At 45.0% G+C, this 19632-nt stretch overlaps 1 protein-coding gene across 5 annotated transcripts in view; it reads left to right on the forward strand.

Annotated features, from left to right (window-relative positions):
- Positions 1 to 19632, forward strand: part of SORCS3 (sortilin related VPS10 domain containing receptor 3) — a 279409-nt gene that overhangs the window by 25903 nt on the left and 233874 nt on the right. Inside the window, exon 1 of one of the 5 annotated variants that reach the window (XM_084526294.1) lies at positions 8198 to 8266. The exons of 3 other annotated variants lie outside the window; for them this stretch is intronic. In XM_084526294.1, coding sequence (XP_084382420.1) covers positions 8213 to 8266 — 54 coding nt within the window. In that variant the 5' untranslated portion in view covers positions 8198 to 8212. Of the gene's footprint in view, positions 1 to 8197; positions 8267 to 15653; positions 15784 to 19632 lie in introns of those variants that run through there. One more of the 5 variants, XM_084526296.1, reaches the window with a different exon arrangement.

Genomic DNA, 19632 nt, shown 5'->3' on the forward strand with positions numbered 1-19632 from the left:
GAAACCAGCAAGGTTGCCAGCATCAGCCTCTGCTCAGGATCTCAAGGTAAATTCTGCCACAGGATGCTCAGTCTTGTCACTATGGTCAGACAGGATGATCCAGATATTGGGAAGCATCTGTTATAGGGTAAGAGGGCATTCAGTGGATCTGGGTTTTGATGAAGGACTCTGAAGTGCTGAGAGCCTTGCAGCCCTCAGTGAATGAGGAAGGTCTTGCTCAGAGCTGCAGGAAATAGCTGGTGCCTGGGAGAGGAGTGAGCACAGAGCTGACAGGCAGCAGCCTAGTTGAGGTACTTATCTAGGAATTGGGAGATCTGCATATGTGCCATGACTGTACTTTTCTGGGCCTTTCAAAAATCATGGTTACTTAGCCTTTATGTCTTTTTTTTTTTTTTTTTTTTTTTTTTTCCCCTCTCATGGAACTGAAATACAGACGTCATTTTTTTGAAATGGTGACAAAATCAGAGTTTAGCAAGCCTTTGTCACTGTTAAAATTAAAAATTGAACCTGTTCTTAACCATTTTCCCCCATGCTCACAGACCCCTGAGCCAGCTGTGGGTCAGCGAAGTGTCTCAGAGACCCTTGGCGTCCCAGAAGATTTGGGTCCTCTGCCTCCATCCCTTGATGGGAATTCTTGGGTAATTAAAGGAACTCTCTTAATGCGCTTAAAACATAAATTTAGCTGGCCAGGGAGGTGTTGAGAGAGGCATTTTGAGGGTTAATTGTATCCCTCCATCGAGGCATTGTGCGGTGCTCTGCATCCCCTCCAAGCCCTGGCTCCATAGCAACCACATGTGCATCTGCCTAGGCCTGCTCTCCCCTCACAGCCTGAGGGAAGCGTGCTGAGGGCTGGATGTTACCCAGCCCTGAATTTCACTTCTCATGCACTGCTCTGATCCCTTTACCCTCTTGGGATTAAAGCTGACCCCAAAATAATGCAAATCCAGTATTGCTAGGGATGTTTTCTCCTGCTCCCATCCACTCTCTCCTCTTGTAGCCAAATAGTGCGCAGTTGTTTTATGGTCATTTTCCTCAGCAACAGGATTTTTTTTTTTTTTTTCCTCCAGTAATTTACTGGCAGCAAGAGAGGCTGTAAGCCTCAGCATAAAACTAAGGGCATTCATATGCTCAATCTCTGTGTCTTTGAAAAAAAAAATGCAAACTTGCAAATATGTGCCTGGGTTAATTATCTGGAAAAGGAATAATTAGCAAGTGCTTTTGTGCTTTTGTTTTTTCTTGCTGCATTTCTTCGGGCTCTAAATAAATAGCAAAATGTTTGCTTGTACTAAGGGGTGAAAGTGGTTTTGTTTCTGAATTGAGTTTTTGCTGAAGCAACACAAACATAAAAGGCTCCACTGCGGGGGTGGGCAGATCGCCGGCTGTTCTCTGAAGGTACCCGTGAGCTCCTTGAGCTGTGGTAACTGACTGGTTGGTAAACTGGTAGCAAAATGTTACCACAAAATACGAGTTAACCCAATTTGCTTGGCTGTGGCACATCATTTTTGCTCAGCTGAGAGGGAGGAATTTGTGTGGTAACTGACTTGCTTGTGACGGGCCTGTCTGTGCCCTGTTACTTCATGGGGCAGGTGGAGAGGTTCATATGGGATTGGGGGATGATAAATATCTGTGATCCAGAGGGATGGCAGGAGTGTGTGTGGTGTGTTTTCTTCCAGATGTGTGGCATGCCAGATCTATGCAGATGCAAGGTGGTTTATGATTATCTGGTTTTGGGCAGGACTGGGACTGAGCACCAGCTCTGTGGATAGAAACACTGTTTTGAGTCTTTGTCTTGTTCAGCTGCAGTAAATTATGGTAGTGGCCTCTTATAGCCCCAGCCACCAGAAAGGACACAAAGAGCCCCCTTAATTTCAAATAACAGATTATGTGGAGAGTATTGGGGCTGATGCTATTGTATACTTAGCCTGACCTCTTTCTTCCTTAGGTGTCTGTGGCCACTGCTGGAAAGCAAGATAGTGGTTAAATGGACCCATGGTCTGGCTCAGTCTGGCCTCCCTTATGTTTCTGTGGGACTAGCGACATAATTTTTAAAATGCTTGATGTTCAGTGAATCACCCAATTATCTTTAAACAAGTAGTCTTGTCAGGGTGGAGAGATCTCATAGTTTGTATCTGTCCTTCTTCATGATCTTGGGGCAGTGTCAAAGACTGGCTGCAGGGGCAAAAGTTTTTGTCAGTGAACTTTTGGTGCAAACATAACTTCCAGCTGGGACTGCTTGTTGTAATGAGCAGTGCAGATCCCCATATTTAGTAAACTGGCATTACTGTACTTGCCTGTGTTATAATCCTGCTTTAGTGTTTACTCTCTGCCTAGGAGATTTTCTAGAGATCCGGTGTTGAAGATGCATCTTACACTGCTGCTTTTGGAAGGAGGTCCCAAGAGCTTCAATATCCTCGAGCTTATTGCGTGAACTTTGCTTACTTTTCCCCAGCTGAGTTGTAATGTGTTGTCTACCTCAACCTGGGCTGTTTCTGAAAAGTCCTATGACAAAGGACTTGCCAGTTGCAAGCCACAGAAAGGGGCTAACCAAAGGACCTGAGGGAATTCTATCCTGGCCACCAGCAGCTTAGTCCTCTGTGTAGGCACAGGCATACAAAAGGAAAGGGGAGCCTTGTTTGTGCAAAGGAATAGACTGGGAGGGGAGAGGGAAAAGAAGCTTGGTGAAATCACCTAGGATCAGTCCTCAGGAGAAAAGGGTTTGGGAGCAGGATGGAGGTATGTGTGGGTATTGTGAAGTACTCGATGGGACCTTGCACTAGGAATGCTTTTGGTGAATTCTGGCTAGCTCTCCAAAAGTTTGTGCTTGTTGAAGTGCAAGTTGCTGTTTGCCTTTTGTGCGTGGATTCTGGTTTTGGCAGAACTCTTGCTGCTTGGGCTGCTTTCACAGCATGCTGGCACAGAAGGGGATTCTTCACACACAGTGAGTATCACCTGCTGTGGAGGTGTGGGAGTGGAATAAGGGTTTTTGTGGGATTGAAATGTCAGAACCATACCTGGGGGAGGGCTATCTCCTGTTGGAAGGCAGCTAGGATCCTATAAAACTGACTCTGTCTCTTGTACAAGAGCCTGCTGTTTGCTCTGAAGAGCTGTTTTTTTTTTTTTTTTTTTTTTTTAACTTAGGAGATTCTGAGACAGTGAGCAGCAGTGTCACTCCTGAGGATAAAAATCTGTGTTCTGAGCAGCAGAACTGTATGCTTTAAGCATCTGTAGGCTAAAAGACATTATAGAGCCTCTCTTTTCTCCCAAATCTCCATGGTCTGCATCTTCATATTGACTGAGATAGATTATGATGCTCATCCAGATACATCTGATGTGTTGGGACCCATTCCAGAAAGCAACTCAGAGGAACCTCTCTCGCATTCATCCAGACCAGACCTTTGCTGTAGGGCCTGACCTATTGTCTCTGATTACTTGTTCCTTCTCCTGCACTGCTCACCTACAAGTCCCTAGGCTCTGGCCGGCTGCCTTTATACATGGGGATATCTAAGGCCTGTCTGAATATGTGAAGTTCTTGGTGTCAAGATGACTTTGATATACAGGGCTGTGATGTCGGTTCATTATTCTGACATATCTGTCTTGCTGCAGTTTGAAGATTGATTTCTGGAGGCACTAATTTTATTTATTTTTTCCAAGATGTTCCTTAATTGCTCTGTTTTAGGAGTTTCTGGCCATCGAAGTACCATTACTCTCCTAAACACTGGTGGCTGTAGCAACATATAATACTCTGGTTCAATAAAAAAAAAAAATAATACAAAAACAATACCCCAAACCAGACAACTTCTGTGAAGTGTTGGATGCTGATTTGTTTTTGTCACTTTGCTGGTAACAAGGGTTTTGTGACACTGCCACGAGTTGGTGACTGTCTACAGTCGTCATTATCTTGCGCTCCTCTGTCACCGTTTGGATTCCAGCGTGCCCACAGGGATCAAACGTCTGCAAGAAGAGAGGACGCTTAGCATCAAAGAGGGTCTCAGGGACACTAGTCAAAGAGTTCTGATTTCCTCTGCTCTAGAAAATGGTGGTATTTCTGTGTTCTTACTGATTCATTATCATAGCTCCCTAGAGGAAGACAATTTTCCTGATCTTTGAGCAAAGGATTTGGTAATTGAACACTGAAGCTTTAGGGGTTTGTAAGATGTGGTCTTGCAGTCAGGTTTGAATGATTTAAGGAGATACTGTCTCTCATCAGAGACAATGTAAATGATTGTTGCTGGAGCAACCTTGCCTTATCTCAGTGTGATGTCAAACAGGTTCTTGTATTAACTAATTAAATTTGGTGTAATATTTAGCCAACTTGCTGCTGTTGGGAAGACACAAAGGAAGTTTCCGAGGAATGGTAACTCCTTACGGAAGCTGACTGATCAGCCAAGTGAGCGTGTCAGCTGCATGTGGCTGCTTCATGGTAACTGGAGATGACAGAGCTGACAATGTTCCTTTGATCCCAAGTTTGGGAAGTGGTTTATTAACTGGCCAAGTAAGCTCAGGAGAAAAGTTTTTAGCAAAATGTGAGGCTCCTTTCCCCTCTGGGGTATGGTAGTTAGTGCAGTAGTGTGCTTTCCGGGGACTGCTCTGAAATCCTTTGTGTTGCTGCTGATGCTAATTTCACAGGGGAAAAAGAAGTCTCTGCAGTACTGTGTGAAAGAGCTCTGGGGAAGCCCTGCCGTGGAGTTCTCTGAGGATTTGCAGTATCTTCATTCCCCAGGCTGTGCGGGGTTGGGGGCCAGCCGATGTGACTCTCACAAGCCTTTAATACGCTTGGGTTTTTGCAAAGTGTATGACAGAAAGAGCTGCCCAGGAGCTGTGGGTGTTGGAAGCCTGAGTAGTTCAACCTCCAAGCCTTAGCTACATCATCCCACACTTTGCTCTGCACCATATGACGGTCGATTTCTCCTGGCACTTGGCCGAGGACTGGGAAGATGGCTTACGTTTCAGCAGAAGGCTCACAGAAACGAACGTGCTTCTGCAAAACACGTTGAGTTGGTGTTTATCTGGGAGGAAATTGTCAGAAACTTCTCACTGCAAGCTGCACCTACAGCTGCTCATGGTAGGGATTACCTGGGGGTAGGAGTTGAGGGAACAGGAGCCACTCTCACGTGAGTTTTTTTTTTTTTTTTTCCTAGTGTCCTTGGATAATACTGATGGAGGTTGATTCTCCAAGTATTGAATTCCTGTGTGTGAAACCACTGGTATTGACAGGAGCCTTGTTAGCCTCAGCACTTGGTAGAATTGGTGATTTGTAGAAACGCAATGAGATGATTATTCTGTGTAACCCATACAGATTGCTTGAGATTGCAGTGATTCTACTGACTGCCTCCTGCTACAGCCGCCAGACTCCCATTTGGCTCTTGTGTTCAAGCATGTCTGATTTTTTTTTCCCCGTTCTTTGCACCAGTGCTCTTAAGAGTAAATGCTATTTTTCTCTAGTATGGTTACATTTTACATTAAACTTTGCAAATACTTTGCTCGGCATTACATTGTGACCCTATGGCCTTTTTATTTCCTTAAGGTTACCCATCTTGGCCTTATCCCCTAAAGTTCAGCCATTCAGGCTGTATCAAACTGCAGATGCTCGATTCTAATGATTGCCCCTGTCTGATGGAGTGACAGCAGAAAATGAGATTGCTGCAAGCATAGCTTACTTGGTGCTCTTGATTCCTTGCTGAGTGACCCTTAGGGAAGATGCTGATTCTCTGTCCTAGGCCTCCTCAGCAACTTTGTGCACGTTCCCTGCCACATACCACAAACCTCAGGAAGAAGGTAAAGCCTGAGGGAAAATGATTTGTTTCGTGCCAGATGAACAGGTTGCCTTCTCCCAGGAGACTTCTGTTTTTGCTCTGACTTTCCACCTGGAGACTTGGTATCCAAAACTTTGAGGGATTGGGTGCTCTCATCAGTGCAGATCGCTTCGTATGAGGCCTCCTGTACTGACCTGGAATGGGAACAGCCAGTGATCAGAACTCATTCTTGGAGGTTTGTGGCCACAAATTTCTTTTGTGTGTTTCTGTTGTCCTGCTATGCAGTCAGGCGCTGGTTTTGCTGCCTCCCACTCGGCTTCCCCTTTCAGAAAGAAAAAGAAGAAACGCAAATGAATTTTGTCGTCTTGCTGCTCTGGGAAACTGTAAGTTTTGATGATTAGACATCAGCCATGTGTGATCTTGGGACTTTGATTTTCAAGATGTATCATTCCAAGATACACAAAGATTCCTAGGGGAAGCTTTATGGTTTCTAATCCTCATTAGTCTTTGAGCTTATAGCTTTTTTAACTGCTTGTGCTGTCCTGCAGTAGATTTTAAGCCAGGTAGGAGGAATTCCTCTTTTTTTTTTTTTTTTTTGTGTGTTGTTGTTTTTTTTTTTTTTTTTTTTAATCTTCTTTAAAGCTATTCTTCTGCAGGGCAGGAAGAACTTGAAAAGGCTGGATTGGTAAATACGTGTATGTACTCATTTTGCCAACCATTCGTTGTTCCCGTGGGTTTGAGTTATTTCCTTTTTCCTCCATCTCTTTCTTAACTTCTTTGACCTGTTCTGCTTAAGTTATTTTGGGGAAGAAAGTGTGAGGAGGCAAAAGCTTGCTTAAAATGCTGTTTTTTTTTCTCTCTTTTTTTTTTTTTTTTTTTTTTTTAACACTTTACAAAAAGCATTATTAAGCAAAAAGGTGTTTTTTTTTTTTTTGTTTTTTTTTTTGTTTTGTTTTGTTTTGTTTTTTGTTTTGTTTTTTGTTTGTTTGTTTTTGGCTCCAGACATAACAAACTGAAGTGGTTTCTCCCCAGCTGGATAAAGGACAAAAGCGTTTGGATCAAAAAGGCAGATAAATGTTTGCCTTTGGTCAAAGGCATACGCTATTAGAAAGATGTTTGGAAGGAAAATTATTGACAAGTTCTAATATTTAGGTACTGAAGTGTTTCTAAGTGCTATATGCGCTTTATAACTCATCACAGTTATTGATCACTTGAGCTTTCTGTAACCTTAGTCTTTCCAACAGCTTGTCTGGCAGTACTTTGTGTTGTCTCTTTTTAAAAAATCCTTGCATAAAACATCTTAGGTTTGGGCAAATGCATTCTTATAGCATTACAGCAAAGGACCTAAAAGCAGAATGAATAATGCTGTCCCATTGTCACTCAATTATATTTGGCAGGGATTTGAAGCCGTCTATTTATTGCCGGAGCTTTAGCAAAACTCAGGTTATACAAATCCATTGTTTGTCTGTGAGTTTTCTTATTATGGGCTGGATTTTAGTCCTGTTGGTTTTGTGGCAGTAGCACAACAGTATTAGCCTTTACCACCTTGCAGAATTGCTCATTCATGAACATTATGAACAATTTAGCAGAAAACTCCACGGAAAGAACATTTCTCTAATGGGGCAGTTAAACGCTTCGGCTAAGCAGTGTTTCCATCTGACCCCAACCAGCTGCTGCCAGCAGAGGCTCTTGTGTTGGACTCAGCCTGTTCCTACATCCCCTGGGCCAGCAGTTGGCATCTCTGGGTGGGACTGGGTGGGTGTTTTTTGTAACCCGCCTGTTGTTACTCAGCACACTGTAAGAAAAAGTAGTAGAGAGCTTGGGAGTTTGTTTAAGAGTAACAATTTAGCAGCTGTGCTTCACCTCCAGCCTGGCTCTGAGCTGGTTAAGTGCAGGTTGGCTCTTCTGACTTGTGTGTTACTTTGCACTTAGAAGAGCGCTTACTGATTCTGGATCTACTTTGTGTGTGATGGGGCTGGTGAGTTTCCCCTGGTTTTCCTTGGCTTTCCAGGTATCTCTTTTTCAGCTTTCCCAACCTCACTAGGATCTACTTCCATACCTTGCTTGGGCAGGAGGGGGGCAGGACGACTATTTCAGCTGGACTCAAAACTGAGTCCTTCTGGAGCTGTGTGGCCATCAGGTGGGAGAGTTTGAGCATCTGGTCCAAAAAGGTATTAACTCTTCCCTCCTGTGTGTTGATAGCTATAAAGTCCTTTCCAGAGTAATTAAATGTTTTACATTTCAAGCAGAACTGTGAGAACTGATCCATTTGGCTTTATGCATTAGCTGGTCTGTTAGCAGATGTAAAATACCGAATGCTGATCATGTTTCCTGCCTGTGAATCATGGGAGCCTTTAGCTGGCTGGTTTGATATTAATTTTGGATTTAAAGGCTGGTTATAAATACAGGGTCTGATAATAGATTAATGGGTGAGTCTCATGGGGAGATGGGCGTCAGCGATGGCATGCAGAGAGGGATTACTTGAGAGGCTTGCTTTTACTTTCATTCTGCAGGTAGGAGATATTCCCCTGGCTCTGATATGACAGCAGGTAGTCAAAACTCATGTTCTTTATCCTGAGACAGATAACATGCTTGGTGGTAATGGGGTCAGTGGTTGGTGGCTCTAAGAAATTATTTAGAAAATATGTTCTAAGGTTGGCAAAAACAGTGCAGGAAAATAAAGGTAGCAGAGGTACATTCAGCTGCCGAGCTAAATTTTGTTCAGCTGTGAACAATACCTGTTGTAACAGTATTTCATGAAATAAGCTTGTTTTTTTTTTTTTTTCCCTTTCCCCAAGAAGATTTGTGGCAAATTTCATGCTTGTAGTGGCAAAGCTGGCTTAGGAGGTTCCTGCCCTTTACAGCTACAGGTTTTAATATGAGAGGGCTGCAGAAACCTCTGCCTTTGGTTGTATTGCTGGGATCATCTGGGTGCTTGCCTGGGGTGGGACAAACAGCGGGGTGAGGGCTTAGGATATGACCAGTGGTGTGACCAGGTAAATGAACAATGTGTATGGGCAAAGGATTTTCTGAAGGGTGCAGGGGAACTGATGTTTATTTCTATTTTTGCAGTGGGAAGGTGTTGAGTGATCTCTCCTGATTATCAGGAAGGGCCTGGGGTATTTCAGCATCTGCAGGGATGAAGGAATGGGTGATAGTGCTTTCTGGGCTGACAAGTGCCTCGGCCTTTTCTGTCTTGTCTCTCTAGTTGTGAGTTTGTGGATGGAAACTCAGGGCTCAGCAGTTCTGGTTTTCTGCTGGGAGGGGCGTGGATTAGTGTAAGGTCTCCCCCGTGGGCCTTCAGTGAGTCTGTGAGCTAAGAGTGCCCAGGAAATGCCCTCCACAAGAGAAGCTACAGCACCTTTATTGTTGTGGCACTAATCTTCTCCTGGGCTGTACCTCCGGAGTGTGTTGTTATACAGTGCAGTAACTCTCATTACAGTTAGAGACACCTTTAGCAGAGATTCAGATTGCTCAGCTGTGACATACAGACTACAACAGCAGCCCACAATAGGTATGTTGATGTGGCTAGAGCCATCTGACTAATTCATAGCAATTAACTTATTTTGTAAATTGAACATTTTTCTACTTGCATATTGTTCATTGGCAATTTGGGATTTTCCTCAGGTTTATTAATTCTTCAGAATTACCTCTGACTCACTTTTTTGTCCACGAATGACTCATGAGCTCCTTCATACAAGCATTTGACATGCTGATTAACTTTCTATAGATCATTGACATTAGTTTGGTGTCTGAACAAGTCTCAGTGTTAGGTTTGGGGTCCTTGAGAAGAGTTTTGATCAATTTGTAAACAACCGTTCTCCAATAGTGTCTGTATCGTGCTGTAGAGTGGGGCTGTGTGTAGCAGAGAGGGCAGAAGCAGGTGTCATACTCTGTTGTTCTTCGCTTCGTTTAGGCTGATGATGTGCTCTGAAAGGTGTTGTGTGTGTGCTATCAGCTGTAAATCTAACACTGGTGGTGCTTCCTGGCCTGACATCTTAATGTCAAGCAGGCTTCACGTTTATGGGTGGGTCTGAGTGGCCCTGGCACAGTCTGGATTTCTGCTGTAATGAGTGTGTCCTCTGGCAGGGCGCAGGACAAGTGGCTCGAAGAATTGTTCAAACTCTTCTCTCAGTAACCCCTTACTCATCTCATCGGTGAGTGTAAAAGGGTAACAAAGATCTGCTTAACTGATGTGTCAGCTGAGTGTGGGACAGGTTGCTCCTACCCAAGCAGTTAGACCCAACAGGCTTTAAGCAACATGCTCGATGCTGTCTGCATCTGGTATTGGTGGAAATGCAACTTGGCCTCTGGCCTTGCTGAAAGTTTTTGCCACTCCTGGGGTTTCTCATCATGGCCCTGGCTGGCAGAGTCGTGCCGATGGATGCTTGCAGGCAATAGCGTCCTGGGAGGTGGGCATTAACAGCTATTTCCAAAAACAAAGTTAATGACAATTAAATCCTGCATGCTTGTAAGCAAATCTAAAATAGCGTAGTGGTGAAGTGCTCTGAAATCATGAGAGCAAACCCATTTCAAATGTGACAGGCACTGGAGATGCTTTGGTGTGGACACAAGACCCATCCTTACCGTGTGCCCCAGGCTCAGAGCTTGCAGGGACCTGTAACTCACTGCTAGTGCCTTGCAAGTTGTCCCCTCCACCTTGCCCATCGTGGCCTCCCCCTGGCTGTGGGAGCAGCCTGGCTGGCAGAGGAGGGTTAAACAAAGTCAGAGGCTTTTATTATTTAAAGCACGTTCAGCCTGTGGACGTTAATCAATGGTAAATTAGAATGCAATTGATATATGCATATGACATGCACATTAATTTTAAATGTGTTTGTTGTAATTAGTGCTATTACAATGAATGCCAGAGGAATCAGGGAGTGATTAGCCTCACGTAAGCTTTGTTATAGTTTGTTTAAGAAGTCCAACTTTCAAATGAGACAATCAAAATGTTGCTTGTTGATTTTGGGGGGCGGGGAGGGAGGTCACGGAGGGACGTGTTTGGGTGGTGCTTCCTGATGAGGGTTGTAGAATAGTTCAGGTGGTGGGGACTGAAGGAACTGCCTGTGCACGTCAGGACTAACCAAAAGTTGAGGCATGCTATTAAGGGCATTACCCAAATGCTTCTTGAACACTGATGCTTGGGGCATCAACCAGCCCTCTAGGAAGCCTGTTCTAGTGTTTGACCACCCTTACAGTAAAGAATTTTTTCCTAATGTCCAGTCTGGATCATATGCAGAGCTTGCCACTCTCCTCTGGCTTACTCAGGTGACTTCTCCTTTACCACCTCTTCTCTGCCTGATTAAGGCTTTAGGCCTGAATCTAAAATGTTTGCAGTGCAGAAGCTTCTCCCCTGCTCTGTGATGCCACTTCTCCGAGCAGCCCCTGTGCAGTCTGTGCGGGGCTGGGGAGAGGCGTCTGGGGCCGTCCCACACAGCAGGACCTTGTGTTCAGAAAAGCCCCGAAGGATGATGTCCTGCACTGACCACATGCAGAATTGGGGTTTATCCTTGTAATACACAGCCACTGTGGCGTGATCTCATGCAGCAGGGCAAGAGGAGGCTGAAAAGTCTGCCTGAAGCTTAAACTGTGACTAGCAGAGGTGTTGGCTGGAGGTGACTGTGCCTCTCTAGTTGCTCCTTACCTAGACTTTGTGTGCTGCTTCTGGTAGGAACCTCCTTCACTCTCATCAGACTGGTGTTCTCCCAGTGGGTGCAGGTCCACGAAAAGAGAGATGTGAGCCCACCACAGATGTGAGCAGGAGTCTTGAGCTTGTTTTCTGTTCCTGGCAATCTGCTTGGAGTGGGATGTAACTATGTCTTCTGCAAGTGTCCAAAGGGGTTGCTCCATCCCTCAGTAGGCCGTCTGGCATTGGTTAACCCGAGGGATTAAGCAAAGGAAAAATAAAAAGCTGATGTGGTGTAGGGGTCTAGCAGAAACTTGCCTCCTACAGGTGCTGTGGGTGACTCACTGCATCCCTCCTCCTCCCTGCCAGCCCGCACTGCCTACATAACTCAGTGCTGCTGATGCATCCGCATCCTGGTAAACTGCATTTGAAGAGGAGGTTGTTCTAGTCCACCTGGTTAATAATAAACACCCCAGTACAGCTCGACACCATTTCAGTGTGGTTATATAAGCATACATCTATAAGTAGATGAGGCTTTGGTCCAGAAATAAAAAACTATAGTAATTAGAGATTAAAGAGACTGGACGTTAGAGAGCCTTGATTGTCCACTGTGCAAAAGTAGGATCGTAGTCTAGCTGTGGATCCTTGTATTTAGCTCCTGGAGCTTTGCTCTTCCTTCTCTCTATGAAGCTCTCCTGGTTTCTTTGAAGGCTGACTGTGTTTCTGGGCTTTCGAGTTCTTCCAGAGCTAGGTCTGCACAGGAGGAGCTGATAGCTGCCCAGCTCTGCTGATGCTGTTGTTGAGCAGCCATAGCTGGAGTTGTAGAGAGAGTGCACCCTTTTTGGGTGCAGATACCCCTTAATCTGCTGGCGCTCCTGGTACGTGAGCTTCTCTCTCTGCAAAGTGCTGTGCCTGGGCATGGAGCGGCCAGAAGGAAGCCAGAGGTGGAGTTTGTCTGCTGTATCCTTTGAGATGATGTTACCACATCCTCTGTAATGGCTAAGCCTGTCCTCACTCTGCCCCTTCCCCCATAAGGGCCCTACCAATCTCTGTGCATTTTTTTTTTTTTTTTAAGCTAGACATGTACTCATGTGTGTGTGTTTTGTTTGTTTGTTTTTCCTACCTAACTGCATGAAGGGTGATGGAAAGAGGACATCACAGCTCTCTGTATCTCCAGCAACTTGGTTAGGTTTTGTCTGTAGACTAAAAGCAGTGGCAGTGTGTGGCTTCATCAGAGGCTGCTGTCCTGTTGATAGCATCTCTATTTTGGTTGTGTACACCGTGAGATCCTTGGTTTTGCTAGGGGCACGTTGTTGGGAATGTGTTTTGTTGCCAGAACAGTGTAAATAGTCAGCTTGTTGGCTGACGTTGTGACTTTCTGAACTTAATGACTTGTAATTTTGGAATTACACTGAATTCGCCAGTGACGACCGGCCTTCCAGACCTCAGCTACTAATAGCTCACGTGGGAGAAGCCAATGTGCGGGAAATCCGTTTGATAATAACATGCATGATGTTGTTGAAAAGCAGTGCTTTCTCTAAATCCTTTTAATCTGCTTGTTATCCATCATTTACCGTCAGCATCCCAGCAGAACAGCTTCCTTCATGCTGGGGCTTGCTTGGCCTGTTGAGCTTCCAGGGGAAATGGAGGAGGTTGCTCAATCCAAGACCTTAGAACTGATTTTTCTCAGCCTACAGGGGATACTGCCTACGACTCATTGTTAAGCAGTGGTAAATCTGCTTGCTTTTTGGGGATTTCTGGTTATAAACCAGATGTAATAAATCGTGGACCAGTATTGTCCACAGCCTGTAAGGCTTCTTATGTAGAAGACAGAAAGACCTGCTGTTCGTGTGTTAGCCTGGGTTTGGCACTTTTCTGGAAAGATAACCATGATGTTTACACCCACAGTGAGCATCCCAAATAAGGGGTCACCCAATGAGCAGGAGAGCGATGGCCCCAAACACACGTGCTTTGTGTCATGCAGTGAGTCCGTGATGTCTTGAGCCCAGCAGTCTTCTGATAGCTCAACAGGGAGCAAAACTGAGGGGTCTGCAGCAAAAGGTGTCCTTCAACTTGGCTGGGAGAGCTGCCCAGCAGAGAGTGGAAGCGCTGGCTGCAGCCCCAAGAAGCATCCATTGCTGGGCTACACACAGCTGGAAATGCGGGACACCAGGGTGAGGCAGGAGCTCTCTGTGCTCTCAAGAACAACATTCATCAACTTATGGTCAGGTGTGTGCTTTATCTGCCTGATGACGCACTCCACTGCTGAAGAGTAGCTTTTGACTTTTAGTTTTAATCTTCAAAAATAATAACAGCGTGTTGCATGGTAATTGACCAGTAGGGAGCCTGAAAATACGAGCCTGTGATCTGCTTCTGCCAGGCTCCTCCACGGCCACTGGAGCACGCGAATGGACGTTTTTGCAGGGCATGGGGTGGAAGCCTAATGATGTGAGCTCCAGTTTCACACAGGCTGGCTGTTTTTATGGCCATCCAGATAACACAGCAGTAGTTAATGTTCATATTGGACATATGAAGACTGTTTTTATGGTTTAAAATGGACATTGTCAACTATTTATTTATTGCTTTTAATTTCTTTCCTTCTCTTTGCAATATACCCCTAGAGGTTTGTGGATTACACTTCTTTCCCTACCAATTTTTTGTCCTATTCTATTTCACAAAAGGCAACAGGGATTTTTCTTTATTTTTTCCGCCTTCTTCACCTTTTTGTCACGTCTCATGTGTGATTTTTGTCGGCAATTTAACCACTTCATTGTTCTACCTCTGAGGTGACTGCATAGCAAATAAAATGTGACTAACTGTAGGATGAAAAGAAAAGTAAGAAAAAACAATATTTTCTTTTCAAAATGAAACTCTTGGATCCTGGAAAACTTTAGGGCATCAAGTCCTCTATATCTTTAATGAGCTGGACTATAGGCAAAAGGGGAAAAAAGCCTGTTATGTGATCTGAAACTGTGTATTTAACAAACAAAGCCTGATAAAATCTAAATAAGCAAGCGCTATGCAGTGAAGAGAAGTTAAAAATGCAGACCCGCCCTTGCTTTGGGATTTTCACCGGTTATTGAAAGCATCAGTCCATATTGTCAGCTAGCTGCTGGGTTCTTTCGGGTAATGAGAGCTGAGTGAGAGTTATAGAAATGTAAATGGAGCAATCATAACCTGCATCTTTGCCTTCCCTACTCCTGCAACTCCTGTAATAGGACTGAATGGAAATGAATCAGCTTAAAAAACAAAACAAAACCAAAAACCTGTTCTCATTGCTTTTCTGAAAGCTTGTTTGCTGGGTTTTAGCAAAGCTAATTATTTCCACCGAAGTATAAATCCTCAGTGAGGGTGAGGATGGGGCTTTGTGGTGGGAACAGCAGGAAGGGGTCCGTATCTGTGACAGTGCGAGCAGGTGCTGCTGTCCCTCTGGGCCCTGGGAGCTGCCAGGGTGAGCAAACGAAGCATGGATTGGAATATTTTTATCCCAATAGTCAAAAGCATTCAAAAGCAAGGGAGATGAGACCAGAATCAACTGCAAATATGTTCAACGAGGGAAAAGAAAAATCCTAAGGTCAGCACTGAGTAGCCCTCTAACAATGATGAATTGCTTCTCTAGGCCTGGTGTTGGACACGCAGACAAGGCACAGCTGGAGAAGCTGACACCAGTGCTGGTCTTACTGGTTTTACTTCAGGTTTGTTAGTCATTGGGTTTCTTTGGAAAAGAGGGAAAGACATCCACAGCATAACACTAAGACTTGTTGCAAATGAACTCCAACAGTCCACGTTGTGGAGGGCAGAGGAGGGACAGGGTCATGGTGACACCGTCTGGATGTCACAGCACTTTCTTTGTAACAGGGGCACCGATGCAAATTGATCGTTCTTTAGCAGGTAGTGGTGAGATTGAAGCCACCTTGTAAGAGCATCTAACTGAATAATGGTGGCAGGTAACAATCCCAGCTCCTAATTAATAGGCGCAAAGGCGTAGGTCTTTTGAAACTTCATTAAACTCTAATTAGCCACTCGTGTGAAGGTGGCTCTGTGCAGTGCTGTAACTGGGTTAATTCCAATTAGATGAACTGCCTGATGTACCTTGCTGGCCAACCTAGCCTAAACATCAGGCTGTTTAAGAGAAATGAACCGGAGAGAACATGCTGCTTTCTCCCCTTCTTGGGAGAGGACCAGGCAGTGGGACGTGTGTTTTGTTTAGGAATGGTGGGCCAGGTTATAAGAGTTTCTTCCACATTTTGCTGCTTGTCATGCCAGGAGACCCATTCGCAGTGCTGTGACTGACCAGAGCTGGATGTGGGAATTGCCATTTGGGACCCGTCTGAAGACTTGTGTCGAATTCAGCATCCTGGTTCTGGAGTGACAAAAAAGTAGGAGGAAAGTGAAAGGAAAAGGGTAAATTGAATTGTTGAGTTGCCTTTTGGTCTTCCTTTCTGTTCATAAGACCTGTGACTTGGATAGTGTTTAAGAAAAAAAAAAAGGCACAGTCTAGGAAAGGGTAATAAATTCATAGGAAAGTGAATTGACTTCTTCAAGGTCAGTGGTGGGACAGGAGGGTATTAAATCCAAGTATCCTGGTTCCCAAATGCCTTTTCCACTGGAATACGTTGAATTTTGCTTTAGATCTACATTTAGCATGACTTGTCTCCAGTAGAATATTTCAGTGCCCACAGCATCCTCGTATTCAATAGCCACTTTCCCAGTTGTGCCCTTGAGTCTCTTTCCTTTTCTGTGAAAATGTGCTATTTGCTCCTACGAGCTCTGCAGAGCTAATATAGCTGTAGGAAGAAGATAGATTCTGCTCGGCTCATCTATCATCAGCTGCGCTGTCGCCCAGGTACGCTTCTCTTGCAGAGCCCTTTATTGCAGGTGTGGATGGGAGAATGCGTTTTCCTGGCTCGTGAGGACATACTGTGGGTGCCCTCTCCTGGAGGGAGAGCTGGGCTCTGCTCATGCTTATAAGAGCATCTCCTGTCACCTTCTAGTGATGCATGGTTCAGCGTGTAAAATGCTGGGACTGGGACTGTGGTGGGGGACCAGGAGAATGAAGCGTGCAGCGCCATGCCTTGTGATAAATACCAGATGCTTCAGAGAAATATTTGGCTCCTGCACAATAACGCACGCTGCAGGGAAGTTTCTTCTTTATCCTAGGTTGGTACAGCTCCAGGAGCATGATGCTTTAAATCTGTTTGTGATGTTGTAACGTGGCAGTGGCTCTCTAATGTGAGGAGGCAGGTTTGTGTGCCTTTCTGGGGCAGCCCCCAGCCACGAGGCTGGCTGATCCTTAGAGCTCCCAGTTCTCCCAGCTCACATTCTTCCTCCATCTCCAGGCTGCTTGCCTGCAATCCCCAGCGCATCCTCTGCCTAGTTCCCACACAGGTCCCTGGGTGGCCCTAAGGTAAGCAGGGCTGATGTCCCTGAACAGAGCTGCTTTTCCAGCTGGGGCAATTCCCCAGTCTGTTTTTCTGGGGTTGCTGACATAGCTGTATTGGCAAAGGGCAGTGTGTGTGATGTATGTACATTACTTATAAATATACATGCGTATTTTAAACATTTTGGATATTTTTTGTTTCAAAATCTTTTTTTTTCTCCCCACTTGTGTTTTTACTTTGAGGAATGTCTGGAAAGGGTGGGAGGGACAGGTCCACAAGGCAGACTTTTGCTTTAAATCACTGATTTATTTAAAAGAGATTTCCCTTGCCTCAAACTATAGGTGGAAAGTCACTGCAATCATTTGCTCTCCAAGAAGTCTGAGTATTGGGACAAATCTCTTGAGTGCATCTGAACCTTCCTTCTATTGAATTCTCCTTGCTGAATATTGATACTGTTGTCTGGCTTACAGGGAGACATTTAAACTTACAAGTTATATTAGTTCTTTATCACATTTTCTTAGATGGGGTTGTATTTAATTTATTGCTGAAGCAGCTGAGGCACCTGAGGTTGAGCTGTCAAGCCATGACAGCGTTCAGAGAGATGGTTTTCCCTCTTGTTAAGAACAACTTGTTGGAACCCAAGCGTACAAGCAGGGAAGTCCACGAGGTCTGCTCTGTGCTGGGGCAAAATGATGCCCAGAAAGGGCTACACTTCTGTGGGAAGCACAGGTTAAGGAGGTATCCTCGCTGGTGTTAAGTGTTCGTGCAAGCCTGTTCACACTGAACTGAAGATCAGAAAAAGGTTCCTGTGCAGAACAATGGGGATGTGTGGTGGCTGTCTCAGGGTGCTATGAAGGAAATAGAGCATTTTCTTAGTGAGGGATAGCTGCTGAGACTGTTGGAGGACTTTGGCACACAGGAGGTCGTGCAATTCATGTGTTCCCGGCCAAAAATTGTGGGATGTTTTTTTCAAGGTTTTTCGGCACCATATTTTTCTAATCTGGATTTAAATGGCAAGAAGTTTTCACCTGATCAGCTACTGCCTGTGTGTGCAACTCATGTGAGTAATCGACTTCCGTCCAGAGCAGGCTGTGTTGTAACCTGCACAAGATGTAAGTTGTGCTTTCAGCTAATTCTGTGTGTTAGCCTTAACTTCTTTCAAGGTGTTCAGGGGTGAATGGTGCTGCTGGAAATGTGCTGGAATGTGCTTGTTTCAGGAGATGGTGATGAAGCTTGAAATAGTTTTGCTTGCTGATCGTATAAAACTCTTCCCTCCAGAAGAAAGGTAATTGGAAAAACTTCCTTGGACATTGAGAAGGTGATCTGGGGCACTTTGTATTATGACCCCACCTCTCTGCTGAGGAACCTTCAATTTGCCTCGTAAGGAGCAGGGCACGGTGTTTTCACTGACTTTGGAAGGGCGCCTGGATGTTCGCTTCCTCTTCCCTTTGCAAAGAGCAGGTGGAAGATGACAAGTAAATGATGACATTATTACGCTTGCACTTTAATAGTTTCCAAGGAACTCGCAAGTAAGCGAAGGCAACACATGAAATATTCATGGTTTGTCTTTGCTCTCATACAAAAGGTTGAAAGCTTCTAGAGCTGGAGTTCAGGGTACACGAAGCATATGGAAATAGTACCTGCAGCTTTGCCTAAAGGGCTAATGCTGACCTTTTTTTGGAGTGATAAACAAGTTTTCTTTTTATCTCCTTTAGAGAGGGAGAGGAAAAAGAAAAGTAATTTCCACATATAGGATTCAGTTCCTTTGTATGGAGCAGACTTGCCCTAAATCTCTATCCTCACTCATCTGTGGTGATTCCCCCTTGTTTGAAGGCAAAATTAGGTTTTGAAGGAAAATATTTCCCTTGTAGCTCTTTCCTCCTCTGTTTCCAGAAGGACCACAGCTAAGACTGGGGCGTGTGGTTTTATTTGTAAATGAGCAGAAGAAAATGGACATTACAGGAGCAGAGCTTTTACAATTGGGCATACCCAAGGGGGAAACTTTGCCTTTCAGTATAATCCCATAGATGTGTAAGCAGGAGGAGTGCCCAGATTGTTCCACAGATGCTGTGTGCCCATTTCTTCTCTAAGGGCCAGGCTTCCCTCTTACAGGAGGTTCCAGTAGCTCAAAAGAGAACAAAGTTTCTGTCTAGCTCCCTGCTGTTTTCCCTTCAGGCCTTTCTCTGTTGCAGCCCTTGCTTAATTGGCCCTTGGCATTAATTCAAGATCTTGCTGTTCCACCATAACTGACTGGTTAAATGTGAGGAGCAGGTTTGTGAGATGGTGCTGCACTGCTGTGGGTGCACTGTGCCCCTCTAAGCGCCATGGGTCCTGCTGCTCCTGCCTTTGGAGGAGGGAGATTTGTGCCCCAGGCTGGAGCAGTGACTTCTTGTGGATGTGTAAGACCCACCAGGGGAGGTGGGATGTAGTGATTCCACGTGGAGCTGGGATCTTGGCACTGTGGCCAGAGAACTGTCAGAGGTAAGTAAGCCAAGGAGTGCTTTGTGGCTTTCGTCACTGCTGGTGATAGCTGGGAAGCATGAAAGCCTTGGTGACTTGCAGATCCTTGCTGATGCTTATTCTCCAGGTGACTAGAAAACTTGCCAGCACTTGGTCTGGGAGCTGGTGTTAAGAGTGGGTGTGAGGTCCTAGGAGGTGAGTGGCTCCAGCCACAGGGTGCCAGCTGGCCAATTCTGTGTGTGAGCAGGCTCCTTCTGTGGGCTGAGATTCCCTGTCCAGAGAAGTAACTGGCTCCCTGATGGATATTGGCCTATTGTGTCATCAAAACAGTGAATATCTGAAGCAGTCTTTAAAGTGGGCAGCTGTTTATTTATTTATTTGTTTACAAAAACCTTTAGCTATGGAGGTAGCC

Source organism: Aythya ferina, assembly GCF_964211825.1.
Source record: "Aythya ferina genome assembly, chromosome: 7".
Lineage (NCBI taxonomy): Eukaryota > Metazoa > Chordata > Aves > Anseriformes > Anatidae > Aythya > Aythya ferina.